The sequence below is a fragment of the Carlito syrichta genome, unplaced genomic scaffold, assembly GCF_000164805.1.
Source record: "Carlito syrichta isolate Samal-C Ts95f unplaced genomic scaffold, Tarsius_syrichta-2.0.1 Scaffold311678, whole genome shotgun sequence".
Lineage (NCBI taxonomy): Eukaryota > Metazoa > Chordata > Mammalia > Primates > Tarsiidae > Carlito > Carlito syrichta.
The window spans coordinates 352,017-364,434 of NW_007255774.1; the positions used below are offsets into that span (position 1 = coordinate 352,017).

At 44.1% G+C, this 12,418-nt stretch overlaps 2 protein-coding genes across 5 annotated transcripts in view; both read left to right on the plus strand.

The window, feature by feature from the left end:
* The window catches only part of WDR77 (WD repeat domain 77), an 8,563-nt gene extending 6,064 nt beyond the window's left edge, over window positions 1–2,499 (plus strand). For 2 of the 4 annotated variants that reach the window (XM_008068924.2, XM_021717997.1), the window contains 3 exons: window positions 218–326; window positions 857–925; window positions 1,421–2,499. In XM_008068924.2, the coding sequence (XP_008067115.1) occupies window positions 218–326; window positions 857–925; window positions 1,421–1,580 (338 nt within the window). In that variant the 3' untranslated portion in view covers window positions 1,581–2,499. Of the gene's footprint in view, window positions 1–217; window positions 334–818; window positions 926–1,420 lie in introns of all 4 variants that reach the window. The other 2 variants (XM_021717995.1, XM_021717996.1) reach the window with 2 other exon arrangements.
* A 9,074-nt stretch (window positions 2,500–11,573) lies between these two features.
* Window positions 11,574–12,418, plus strand: part of OVGP1 (oviductal glycoprotein 1) — a 16,643-nt gene continuing 15,798 nt past the window's right edge. The window contains exons 1-2 of the mRNA XM_021717991.1: window positions 11,574–11,598; window positions 12,194–12,226. Of these exons, the coding sequence (XP_021573666.1) occupies window positions 11,574–11,598; window positions 12,194–12,226 (58 nt within the window). The remainder of the gene's footprint in view (window positions 11,599–12,193; window positions 12,227–12,418) is intronic.

Here is a 12,418-nt window from a genome sequence, read left to right on the forward strand (position 1 = left end):
CAAAAAAAAAAAAAAAAAAGATAATAACTACTTCATCTATTTATTAATTTAATTTTTATAGCCATCCGATGACTTGATTATTCCTGCTTTATAGAAGGGACACTGATGCTGAGAGTCATTGCTTGTCCAAGCTTGAGGACCTGGGGTTCAAATCCAAGTCTGGCTGACACCAGAGCCCAGGCTCTTACCCACTGTGGCATGCTCCTTCTCTTCACAGGTGATGAGAATGGGACTGTCTCCCTTGTGGACACCAAGAAAGCAGACTGTGCCCTCAGCTCCACTGTGCACTCCCAGTGTGTCTCTGGGCTGGTCTTCTCCCCACACAGGTACTGTGTCGTCAAAGGCCTGATGGGTCTGAATGGGGACAGCGGTGGGGAATGTGTGTGGCTCCAGCGCACTGTGCGATGTGCAGTTCCTTAAGGCAGACAGTGCTCCAGGTGAGCCTTCAGCATCGAAGATCTCTTAGCACTGTGGTCCTTTGACGGGTTGCACAGTCTCTGAAAATGGCTAAAATGTGTTGCCTCCCTGATCAGTACCCACAATGGTAATATCGTGGGCTTCTAGCACTGTGAGGTCAGACGAGACTGTTTCCGGGTTATTGCTGAAGCTGTGAGAGGGGCAGATGGGCTGGTTGGGTGCCGGGATGATTGTCCACTCTGGCGTAGCTCTGTTTCCCTCGTCTTTGCGTGGAACTTGTAATGTGGACTTGAATGGGAGGCAGACCTTGGCTAGAAGTGGGGTTAGGCCTGGTTTCCTTCTTCCCTGGGTCAGTTCCCAATGGAGGTGGGGCTGGCCCCATCAAGGCTTTGTCTTGAAAGCCTGGAAACCTTTCACATCCCTCTCCTCCCTCTCTTAGTGTTCCCTTCCTGGCCTCTCTCAGTGAAGACTGCTCACTTGCTGTGCTGGACTCAAGGCTTTCCCAGGTGTAAGTGTGAAGTGGAATCCTGTGACCAGGGTCGGGGAGGGGTGCAGTGGGTTGGCGAGTTCTTTTCCTGTGCAGAAAAGTGCATTGCCGCTTTGGAGAACTCCCATGCATGTGTGAGGGGACTGGGAGGTAGAAGCAGGCAGACGGCTGGCTGGCTGTGTTCTTGGGGCTGACCCTGGTAGAGGAGGCATGTGGGGTGGGGGTGGAGTTCCTGAGTCTAGCATTCCAGCCCTCTCCCACATGAGAGTACTCAACGCTTCACAGAAGGAACTGTGTCGTATAGAAATGCAACCCACCCTGGGGTGGATGATTAGGAACATCCACTGTGGATACTACACCGCTATCTGGTGATGAGGCATGCAGACGGTGTATGCAGACGGTGACACGTGTAACACGCAGAAAATGTGCTCTGGATGTGTCGGATTCTCTTCCTTCACCAGGCCTGCTTTTCAATTCTTGGCCCTTCCATGCCCAACTTCTTTTCCTTTCTCCTAGGTTTAGAAGCCGGGCCCACAGAGACTTTGTGAGAGACGCTACTTGGTCCCCGCTCAATCACTCCCTCCTCACCACGGTGGGCTGGGACCATCAGGTCATCCACCACATTGTGCCCACGGAACCTCTTGCAGCCCCTGGACCTGAGAGTGTTGTTGAGTAAATCAGATTTAAGGCAGAACCAAGTCCCCCATGATGATTCACTTCTTAGCCCCTGCCCCCAGCTTGGAGACAACCTAGGAGCCATCCACATTACGTCGAGATGCTAGACCTCTGCAGTCAGTAGGTGTTGTCTCGCAGTCTGAGGGAGGCTGGACTCGGGGCCTGAAGTCACACAGAGGAGAATCTTTCTTAAAAATGGATGTGTACACGTGTCTGAGTGTGTGTAGATCTATAGTTTTTAGTGGTGGGGAATTTAAAAAACTCACCCCACATTTTTCTTGAGCATCGTCCCTCCCTTCCACCCAAAAAAGTTGACAGAAGGCCTTTGTGCTTTCTCTGTAGCTGCCGACAGGGAGTTGGCCAGGTCTAGGTGGGGTGTGGAAAGTGTTCATCCCTGGATTCTTGGAAACGGCTCTTGTGCTACTTAGAGATAGGATCGATTTTGTTTTTTTTATAGGGCTTAATTTTATCACAGGAAATGCTTCCAGTCATAGAAATCCAGCCCAGCTCACTTTGAGAAAGAGGGAGGACGTGCCACAGTTTACATAACTCCTCGCCACTAAACTGAGTCAGAAATCTTTCTGACTGGTGCCTGTGTAACGTCCCTTTCCCACTCCCCAGTGGCATTGTGTGTGTGAGGGAGGAGGGTTTTCCTGTCATCGATGCCATAGAGAAAAGTATGGGCATGACAGAGAGCTTCAAGACCTTCCAGTTAAGACAGAAGATGGACATAGGCTGTTACAGAGAAACCCTGCCACTTCTACCACAGAATGTCCTGGGTCCTGACCTTTTCTGCCCTGAGCCCCGTTAGACGTAGAAAGTGTGAATGCTATATTTGTAGACTCCTAAGATTTTGAAATGCAGCATCAGTAAGAGAATCAGAAATGCTGGTTGGTGAAATAAAGAGTTTTGGCATTGTTCGTCTGTCTTTTTTGAAGTATGTGTGTTTTGTGTAGTTAGTTCGCATACTTCACTTATGCGAAATTTCACATAGCAGCAAAAACCCCCAAGCTTAAACTGCTCTGGGCCTCCAGCCATGTTTCCTCTGGTCAGCATGTGAGAAAGGGGAGGAGATTTTTAAAAATCAGATTCAACTTCAGAGGGCTCTAGAGTTTTCTTGCCCCATCTAGACCTGAAAGTAAAGGACTCTGATATATATATATTTGAGTCGAGGTATCACTCTGTTGCCTAGACTGGATTGCAGTGACATGATCAGGGCTCACTACAACCTCGACCTGGAGTCACCCGATCCTTCTACCTCAGCCTTTTTAGTTGCTGGGACCCCTGGTGTACACTGTCATGCCTGCTTAATTTTTTTCATTTTTTGTAGAAACGAGGTCTTACAATGTTGTCCAGGCTGGTCTCAAACTCCTGGGCTCAAGCAGTCCTGCCTCGGCCTCCCAAAGTGCTGGAATTAATAGGTGTGAGTCAACGTGCCCGGCAACTCTGATTTTTAAAAGGCAGATTTTTGTTGCATTTGATAGCATAAGTAATGTGTCTTTTGTATTTTCTTTGTATTTCAAGAGTTGTTTGACTTAACTTTGTGTCTACAAACTAAACGAGAATAGAAAAAAGATGTGTTCTAAAATACAATTGCATAAGACACTTATACATAGAGAAGCTGAGGGAATTCATATACCATCACTGCATGAGCTGCTTTTTTTATTGCCAATCTGTGAGCCTCACTGAACACATTAGAATCACGTACAGGAAACTGATTTTGTTTGGAAAAAGGATAAAAAAGCTCTAGTCTCAATTTTGAGTTCAGATTTCTCTCAAGAACTTCGTCAACAGCTGAAATACATAATACGGTTTCGAAAAGTAAACGGGAAGCAGACCACTTTTGGAGCCCAGACACATTTTCTTGTTCCTCAGAAATGGGCATTTACGGAGCTTTTTGTCTTCACTACCCGGCCACGGGACTGGCACGATGCAGAGGGACTGAGGGAGGTGAGTGTGCAGAGGCAAGGCCGACTTGTCTTAATCTACGGTCTTGTCAGGCATCACATTTGATGTAGCAGCGTTCTGCTTCCTGCAGAAACCGTGTCTCCTAAACAGTGTTTTGTAGCTTCAGTTTGCAACGAATGGAACATCACATTCAAAAGATGGTAAACAGAGTGTTTAATCTCCAAACATCTTTCACATTCTGGTAAAAGCCCAGCTAGTGAGTGTCTTTGGTTGAAAGATCCTTCAGTGTCCCTGTGGTGATGAAGTACCAGATTCTGATCAAGCATTTCACTTTGGAAGGACCATGTTATAAGCATTAGGAATGTACAAAACACATTTTGCACTCTGGTCGCTAACTTTTACCTGGGGTCTCAGCGAAGGGATGAGAGTTGTTTGGATCAGAAAATGCACTTACATGTGCAAGCTAAATAAGCTTCAGCTCCTGCGATTTCTGCATCTTGTCTCACAGAAACCCTCAGTAGAATTTGAATCTGGCTGACGTATGCGACCCTTTACGACCATTACCGAACTTCAGCTTGCTTGACAGAGTTGTCATTAATGCTACCTATAAGCAGCTGGAGACAGGCTTTGTGCTTATCACTGACTATAGACCTGTGGTGAACTCCCTGCAGCTGGACCGACTTGTGCCTCGTTTTTTTTTTTTTAAGTGGCAAAAATGTACATAATATATAATTTATCATTTTAACCTTTTAAGTGTACAGTTTAACACATTTACATTTTGTGCAACCTTACTACTTCCATCTCCCAAACTACTTCAGACTGAAACTCTACTGTTTAAAGGATAACGGCCAGGCATGGTGGCTCATGCCTATACTTCCAGCACTTTGGGAGCTGAGGTGGGAGGATTGATTGAGCCCAGGAGTTCGAGGTCAGCCTGGCAACATAGACCATTGTCTCTTGGGGAAAAGAAAAAAATCCAGGTGCGGTGGACTTGGCTGTAGTCCCAGCTACTTAGGAGGCTGAGGTAGATTGCCTGAGCCCAGGAGGTCAGGCTGCTGTGAGCCATGGTCACCCCACTGCACTCTAGTCTGGATGACAGAGTGAGACCCCAACTCAAAAAAAAAAAGAATAACTCCTCCCTCACATCCTGGCAATCACCATTCAACTTCCTGTTTCTGTAAATTTGACTTCTAGGTACCTTATATAAACTAATTCATACAATATTTGTCCTTTTGTGTCTGGTTTATTTGATTTTATAAGGTATTGACTTGTTCTTCAAAGTAAGATCTGTAGACCAGCAGCATTTGCATAACCTTGAGCTTGCTAGAAAAACAGCCATTCAGACCTACTAAGTCAGAATTTACATTTTCAAAAGCTTCCTAGAAGACTCATGCACTGACTTAGATTACCTGTTGAGAACTTTGGATGGATCAAAAACCAGGCAAAGAAATATCAGCTATTCAGCAGTGAGCAGCTATGGTCTATCAGCTGTTAGGCATTGTGTGGTTGGTATGGACAAAACAGACATGATCATCATGCCTATAACAGCTTAGTCTAGAGAGAGAGAAAGGATGGAGCTTGTGTTTAAGTGCTAGCCAAAGAAGTAAAGATTCTTAGAAAACACGGGTTGTATGCCAGTCATGAAAGAGTGATACATTTTTCCTGATGAAGTGAAAGATTCCTTAAATTTATGTTTTAAAGATTTGATTAACAATACCGTATATATTCAAGGTGTACAACATGATGATTTGATATACGTGTGTAATGAAGGTCACAGAAAACAATGGGTACACTCACGATAGTTTGAGGAGGGTTTATTATAGAGGGACTGCTTACAAAAGTTTAGGGGAAGCACAAGGTTGGTGCAGGACACCAGGACTGGCAACTGTGGAGTTGCTCCTCACCTTTAGACCCAAAGGCAAGGGAGGGAGAGGTTCCCTGAGACTGGAAGAAGAGTTGTGTAGAGCAGGTTGCTTTGAGGGGTGCAGTGACCCAGGCCAAGACTTCACTTCCCCTTTAACTTCATAAGCCCCCATGACAGGTAGGCCATGTGGGTGTACCACATCTCCAGGAATCAATGTAAATTTAGAGCCAGTATCTAATACCCTTGCATAGTCTAGGCATTTCCTTTCCCCAAAGTGAAGTCACCTAGTCTACACTGTTGGGAAAGCTTGGGGGACAATTCAGAATGAATACCCGTGGCCACATTGCAGGATTCCTTCTCAGAAGGGTACAGCTTCCTCATAGTTGAGTGACTCCATGGGTAAAAAGCTGTGAATCCTCACTATTGTAGTTTGGGTTAGACTTCTGTCTTGTAGACCTAGACATTTCCCACCTATGTATGTCTAGTTTTATTTCATTTCTTGAAACCCCACCATGAATTAGTCATTGCTATAGAGTCTTACAGGTCAAAACACCATGATTACCATTTTTTCCTGGTGGCTTATTGTGTCGCTGTGCCCAGTTTGTATCTGATGGATCAGGAAATGGATTTCCTTGAACTTATTCCCACCATCATCTCTAGCCTACAGAGGACAGCCATCCTAGAGCTGGGTCCTTCTGGACTGGGAATTCGTTGCCCTGAGCAAAGGCACAGAATTGGGAAGGTGGGAAACAGCAACTTAGGATAGCTCAGCAATCCTCCTCTTCCTGCCTTCCAAGGGGACCTCTGTCCCATTCCTCCTTTTACTTGGTTTAATGCATCTTCCCAGTACTTTCCTGCCCAGAGACCTTCCATGGTAGGGAAGTTTCTAAACCATCTTCTTTCCAAGCAGTATGTTCTGCATGTTTTCTTAATCCTACTTATCAAAAATACAAGCAGTTGTGAAAATGTCATTCTATTAACAGTTAGTATTGAAATTTCTCTTTGGATTTATTTGAGAAAATACCCTGATGGCCATCTTGGGTGTAGACGGTGAAGAGCCAAGCACTTTGAATCTGGTTCAACTTAAACTGCAACAAACAAGGGAGGAATTTTCCAGTCACTCTGAAATGGGAGAGACAGAACACAGGGATGGCTGAGAGGAGCCAGGAGTTGGTGGAAGTCTCTGCATTATGTGATAGTACCCTTCACAGGACCCTGCCCCCCTGTGATATAGTAAAGATTACCAAGTAAAGAGATTGACATGTGAGGATTTCTTTTTTTGGGGTGGTGGTGGAAAATATAGTTTGTTTAGAAAATAAATGAGAGAGAGAGAGAGAGAGAGACAGAGAAGTTTCACCTCCCTAAGGTAGGGGAGGGGATCAAAGCTAGGAAACACAGTGGCCATAGCTCAAAGAGCCACGTGGACACACCAGAGTTTAACAAAGCAGTAGCCGATGAGTGAGTATTTTTAATGGAAGCCGGGGAGAGGGCTAAGTCATGCACCAGGAATCCATGTGAAAAAACAGTCTACATCCAAGGATTCAGGAGCAAAGAAGTAGAGGAAAACACAAGGAGAGACCCTGGAGACCTCATAGGAATCCAGGGAATGCTTTGGGCTTACACAGGCTATGGGGCTGGGATTTAGGCAGAATGCAAACTACTGAGGAAGGGAGTCCCTAACTGACATCTAAGTTACATACATATATTTTGAATTCTGTGGTTTTAGTTTTTGGTTGCTCTGTTAGAGCAGAAAAATAAGTATTTGTTGGATAAACGAAAAAACGAATGAGTGAATTATTTTCAGGACAATGTCATCGAATCTTAGAGCAGGAAAGGACCTTCAGTTCCAATTAGTTCAATCTGTTGAACAATTAGTTCAATATTTTTAGGTGCTGATCTCACGGCCAGTGAGAAGCAACCATCAGTAGGAACAATAGTTGTCACAAGGAGTGCCTACCATGAGGCAAACAATTTGTACTTAACATCTCTGTTCCCTTCAAGCTTTCAAAAAAAGTCATTATTTCCACTTTCTGGACATGTCTGAAGTTTCTCGACCCAGATGCACCTGGTTCCAAGCCTGTGTATTCTCACTTCCTGGGCTGTGCTTTTTCTCAGCTCATTCTTTCCAAAAACAGACTGTTGCATCTGGAGCTACCAAAATGAATCAGTCATGGATCTTTCACTAAAGGAGCTCACTTTGTAATAGTTGAAATAGTTTACTTTTTAAATCTACTGATCAAACTTATGTCAGAATTAAAAGAACAAGAACAATGATGACAATCATAACAAAAAAGCAATTCATCTTAAACCAGGGTTTCTCCCCCTTGGCACTGTTAAATTATCAGTACAGACAATCCCCGGCCTCTGATGGTTCAACCTATGAATTTTCAAGTTTATGATGGTGCAAAAGTGATATGCAGTCAGTACACTCCTTGACTTAGAATGGGGTTGCATCCTGATAAACCCATTGTAAATGGGAAGTATTGTAAGTTGAAATATTTTTAATTTATGATGGGTTTTTAGGAGTAAGTTGAGGAGCCCCTATGCTGGGCAATTCTGTGTTGTGGGGGCTGGCTTGTGCATTATAGTATATTCAGCAGCATCCCTGGTTTCAACCCACTAGGTACCAGTAGCACACCTGCCACTATTGTGACAACCAAAAGTGTCTCCAGACATTGTCAAATTGGGCAAAATTGTGCCCAATTGAGAACCACTGGCTTAAAAAGAAAAAGAAAGGAACTCTTGCGTGGATGTACAAAAACACATTTAGTCATCTTCTCATGGCGGCCACTAAGTTAGGATTTTTGTTTTTAATATTTTGCTGTTACAAATAAAAGTGCAAACTTTGTGTGCTTGGGCATGGCAAGTTTCTACAAGTGAAAGTGCTGAGTTATAGGATGTGTGTGTTTAAGATTGTGATGTCACCAAAAAGACCCGTATAGAGATTAAACAAACAGTACAGCATTTACTACTTTATTAAAAATATTCTCTTTTGAATTGCCCCAATTTTTAAGCTCAAATAAGGTCTAGTCTATGAAACTATGGGTTTATATGACAATATACATTTTTCTAATATACATTAAATACTTTAAATACTAAAATCTTAAAAATCCTTCATGCACAACCAAAGTTACCTTTTATTCCAAATGTTGGGAAACTTCCTTCACTAAAGATGTGGTAGCTGACTAGAAAATCATCTTTCAAGCTTACACTGACCTGTAGTCAACACTCTTTGGATTCTTATAATTATTGAACCAACTGATTTTGTTGAAGTCATACTTATCTAGTTCATCGACATGAGTATCACAAAAGATGTGGTCGAATGCTTTATTCAAACCAAAGCATTTCATGTCTGTGATGTTGCCTTCATTTAAACGATTCTTGGGAAATATGGGAGAGGTCATGCTGCTTCAGCTACCTAAGTAAAAGACATTTGTAAATGTCTTTTCTCCGTGAGAACAGGCTAAGCAGTAGGAGGGGTATTTTCTAAATATCCGGGATGGTGTGTAAAAAAATAAAAAGCAATGGCTGTATTATTATTATTTATTTTGACAGCAAGAACTCAAGGAAAAGGATTGAGAACAAACAGAGCGACATGGTACACTGATTTTCAACATAAATCTCATTCAGCATTTTACTATTCATCACCTTCTATACACTCAGATCATAGCTGCCAACTCTTTGGCACAGTCATCCCTGAATTCTGCAGAGGTCTTCTTTCCTGAACATGCATTGTTTTAGCTTGGCATTCTCAGCATCATCCATCACTTTGGCAGGTACAGAGGGGTCAGATCTGAGATCTAGTCATGCTCAGTGCAACAGAATAGGGTCCCAGAGGATCAACTCAGGTGCAGATGAATGAGGCTCAGATTAGCAGGCGTATCTGACTTCTCTGATGAGTGTGGAATTAATAGCAAGTGCCTGTGTTAGGAGTCTGGGTAGAAATTTCAGTGACATGGAACCTTCTGGGGGTGGAAGGTGCCCTGTGGGGAGGCTCAGAAGTAGAAGGAGGCAAGCATTCCACATCAAGGAGGCCTTCAAGGACAGTCAGTAAAGCCTCAGACCACAAGGCAGAGGGAGCCTGGCAAGACAGGGTCAGAGGACCCAGGTCCTAAGAACCACTGTACCAGCATTTTCCAGAACAGGAAGAGAAGTCAAAGCAGAGGCCAGACCCAGTAAGAATTAAGGCACACAGGCTAGGAATGGGGAAACAGGTAAGAGAATGGTCATTAGAGTTAGAAGACACACCAGGGGTAATCTAACCAGTGGTAGAAGTTGTTGCCAAGCCTGATCCAGTGTTGATCTCAGGAGGCTTCAGGATCTCCTGATTAGTCAAAGGAATGGAAGGTGGCATTGAATACTCAGGTCGGACTCAAGTGGCCCCAATGATGGTGCAGAGCAGGGACTGAATCTCAAGTCTACTTGGCAACAAAACTCATGTTTTCTTCGCTGTACCCACCATGTTACTTCTCTAAGAAAGACACACACACACACACACACACACACACACACACACACACACACACACACACTAGTTCTGGGCATGTGATCAATCGCTTCACTAGACCATCAGCTCCTTGAAAGCAGACACTGTTTCTTGAGTGCCTAACAGGGATTGGCATATGCCCAGGGATTATCTGTGGAATACCGAAAAGCAAGGCAAAGATGGATGAACCAACGGAGACACAGTCCATTGGGATTCCTGGCGTTTCAGTGAAATATCTCTGTCCCAGACAGTCTATAGCTTTTATTGGTTTTATTTCATGATATCCAAGCAAACTGCTGACTTAAAAACAATGGCTTTCCTGGTTTCTTAATAGTGGAAATGAAAAATAGGTGTTTTGTGAATTTGACCCCTAGTCATTGCTGTTTCCCTGGTTGATACCTCACGGTGGAACATGTGAGTTAGATGAGCAGCGTCAGTCTCTGGAAAGATGAGCATATGACCTGAGACACTCGTAGCAGAAAAAGAAAATGAAGGATGACAGAAGCATTTGGCTTACTGTCCTGTTTTGTTTATCCTTCATTCTGTTGTATTTTTTAAAAGTTCAGAATTGTATTCACTGTATCCTGAGGGTCATGATACATCCTCACCATTGGCTCATATACTGGCTCAAATATTGTTGACTCATTAGAAAAATCCAAGTTTTGTCTTGAGAGATTGAAGAATCTACCAACATCAGGACTATTTCTCTACAGGGCAACCACCAGCAGCTGCCCAGAGTTTTGTCTCTGTCACAGTGATCTCTGTTGCCTTCTGACCAAGAGGCTTCATGTCAGTGGATGTGTATCATTGGCATTGAAGTGTATTTTTCTACTAAAGTGAAGAGTGAGCTATTTTATTGTGTCTTTTTCACCTATTTACATTACCTGCTTGGTGAGTGTCAGCATTTGAGTTTGAGAACCCTGCTCTGCCGAGCAACTATTTAAGCATCTCTAAGAATAGCTACCATTCACTGCACCCTTATGATATACAAAGCACTAAACTAACAATCTCTCATACACAATCTTTTTCATCCCTACAAAGCCCTTAAGGTAAGTATGAGCTGTCATCCCTGTTTTGCAAGTGTGGAAAATGAGGCGCACAGAGGCAAAGTCACTTATCCAAGATGATAAAACTTCCAAGTGGTGACACTGAGATTCGTACTTTTTTTTTAACTGGTAATTTTTTTATTTTAAAGATGTGGAGTATAATTAGGGTTAGGTATACAAATGTTCATTATGCAGGTATCCTTGTTGATGAGGTATGATCCCCCTTCCCCTGACAGATTTCCACTACCGTTAATCTTTTTCTTATAGTATTATGATAATTGTTCAGAGATTCATACTTTAAAGAACTCAAAGCCTGAGTCCAAAGCCGGGGCTTTTAAACTTTGTATTATACTGCTTCCCAAGCAAAAATCTTACAACAATGGAATTACTGCTCTCACACAGTATTTCTCTCCCACACTCAGTCCATGTGAGGCTGAATATGAGGAGGAGGGACCAAGTACCAGGCAGGGCTCAGGAACAGTCAGGGAGAAGAGGTGGTCCTGGGGTCACTGTGACTCTCATAAATCACTGATCCTGGCACTGGTGTGTGTGTGTGTGTATGTGTGTGTGTGTGTGTGTGTGTGTGTGTGTGTGTGTGTGTAGTTGGACTGTCCCAGTGCTATCCATAGGGCGGCTGCAATACGGTATAAAGGGTTTGAGCCCTGGCCTCACGACTGTCAGACCATTAAGATGTGGAGACTGTCGCTGTGGCTTGGTGAGTGTGACAGGTCCCACCGGTGTCACTCAGCCCAGGAGGTAGCAGGCTTCATGAGTCTCTCTGGTTCCCCAAGAGAGCAGTCTGAGACTCAGGGGTCCTGGATGAGGCAGAGATGGGATGGGCCACAGGGAAGGGTCACAAGGACCCAGGGAGAAATGGCCAGGGCAGAGCTTCTCAAACCTGGTTACACATTAGAAATGTTCAATGTCTGAGTTTCACCTTGGACAAATTAAATCAGACTCTCTGGGGGAAACAGCCAGGCTATCAGAACTTACTAATTTGCAGCTGGGCTTGGGAACCACTGACCTAGGGCTTTTGCTGGGATTTCCAACAATCATCTTTGTCCCTGGGCAAAGCATGTGTAGATACACGTGGTGTTTGTTAGAGAGAAAAGGAGCTTAGATCTAGCCCCATTGGCTCACCTGTAGAGAAGGGGAATCAAGGAATGGGTATAGGTGTCTCGATTTGTGCATCTGCTTCCAGATAAAGTGCCAAGTCGGTGGATGTCCTTGCTGACTGGAGGGTGGGCTGGGGCATGCCACTCTGGTGAGCGTATAAATCTGTGTGTGATTCCTACCTTTGCTTCTTGCAGGGCTGGTTCTTGTGCTGAAACACCACGATGGTAAGGACACTGTATTCTCCCCTCCCGAGCCAGGGAGATTATCTGACTGGGAAGTTCTCCACAGCACCACCCTGCCTGGGCTCTTCAGGGATTATGGCTCTAGTGATGTTCCACAGAACATTTCTGGTCACCTGCTGTTTTTGTTTTCTCATTGTATGCGTGCATCAAAATTTTCTTTCCCTTCTCCCTCCCTCC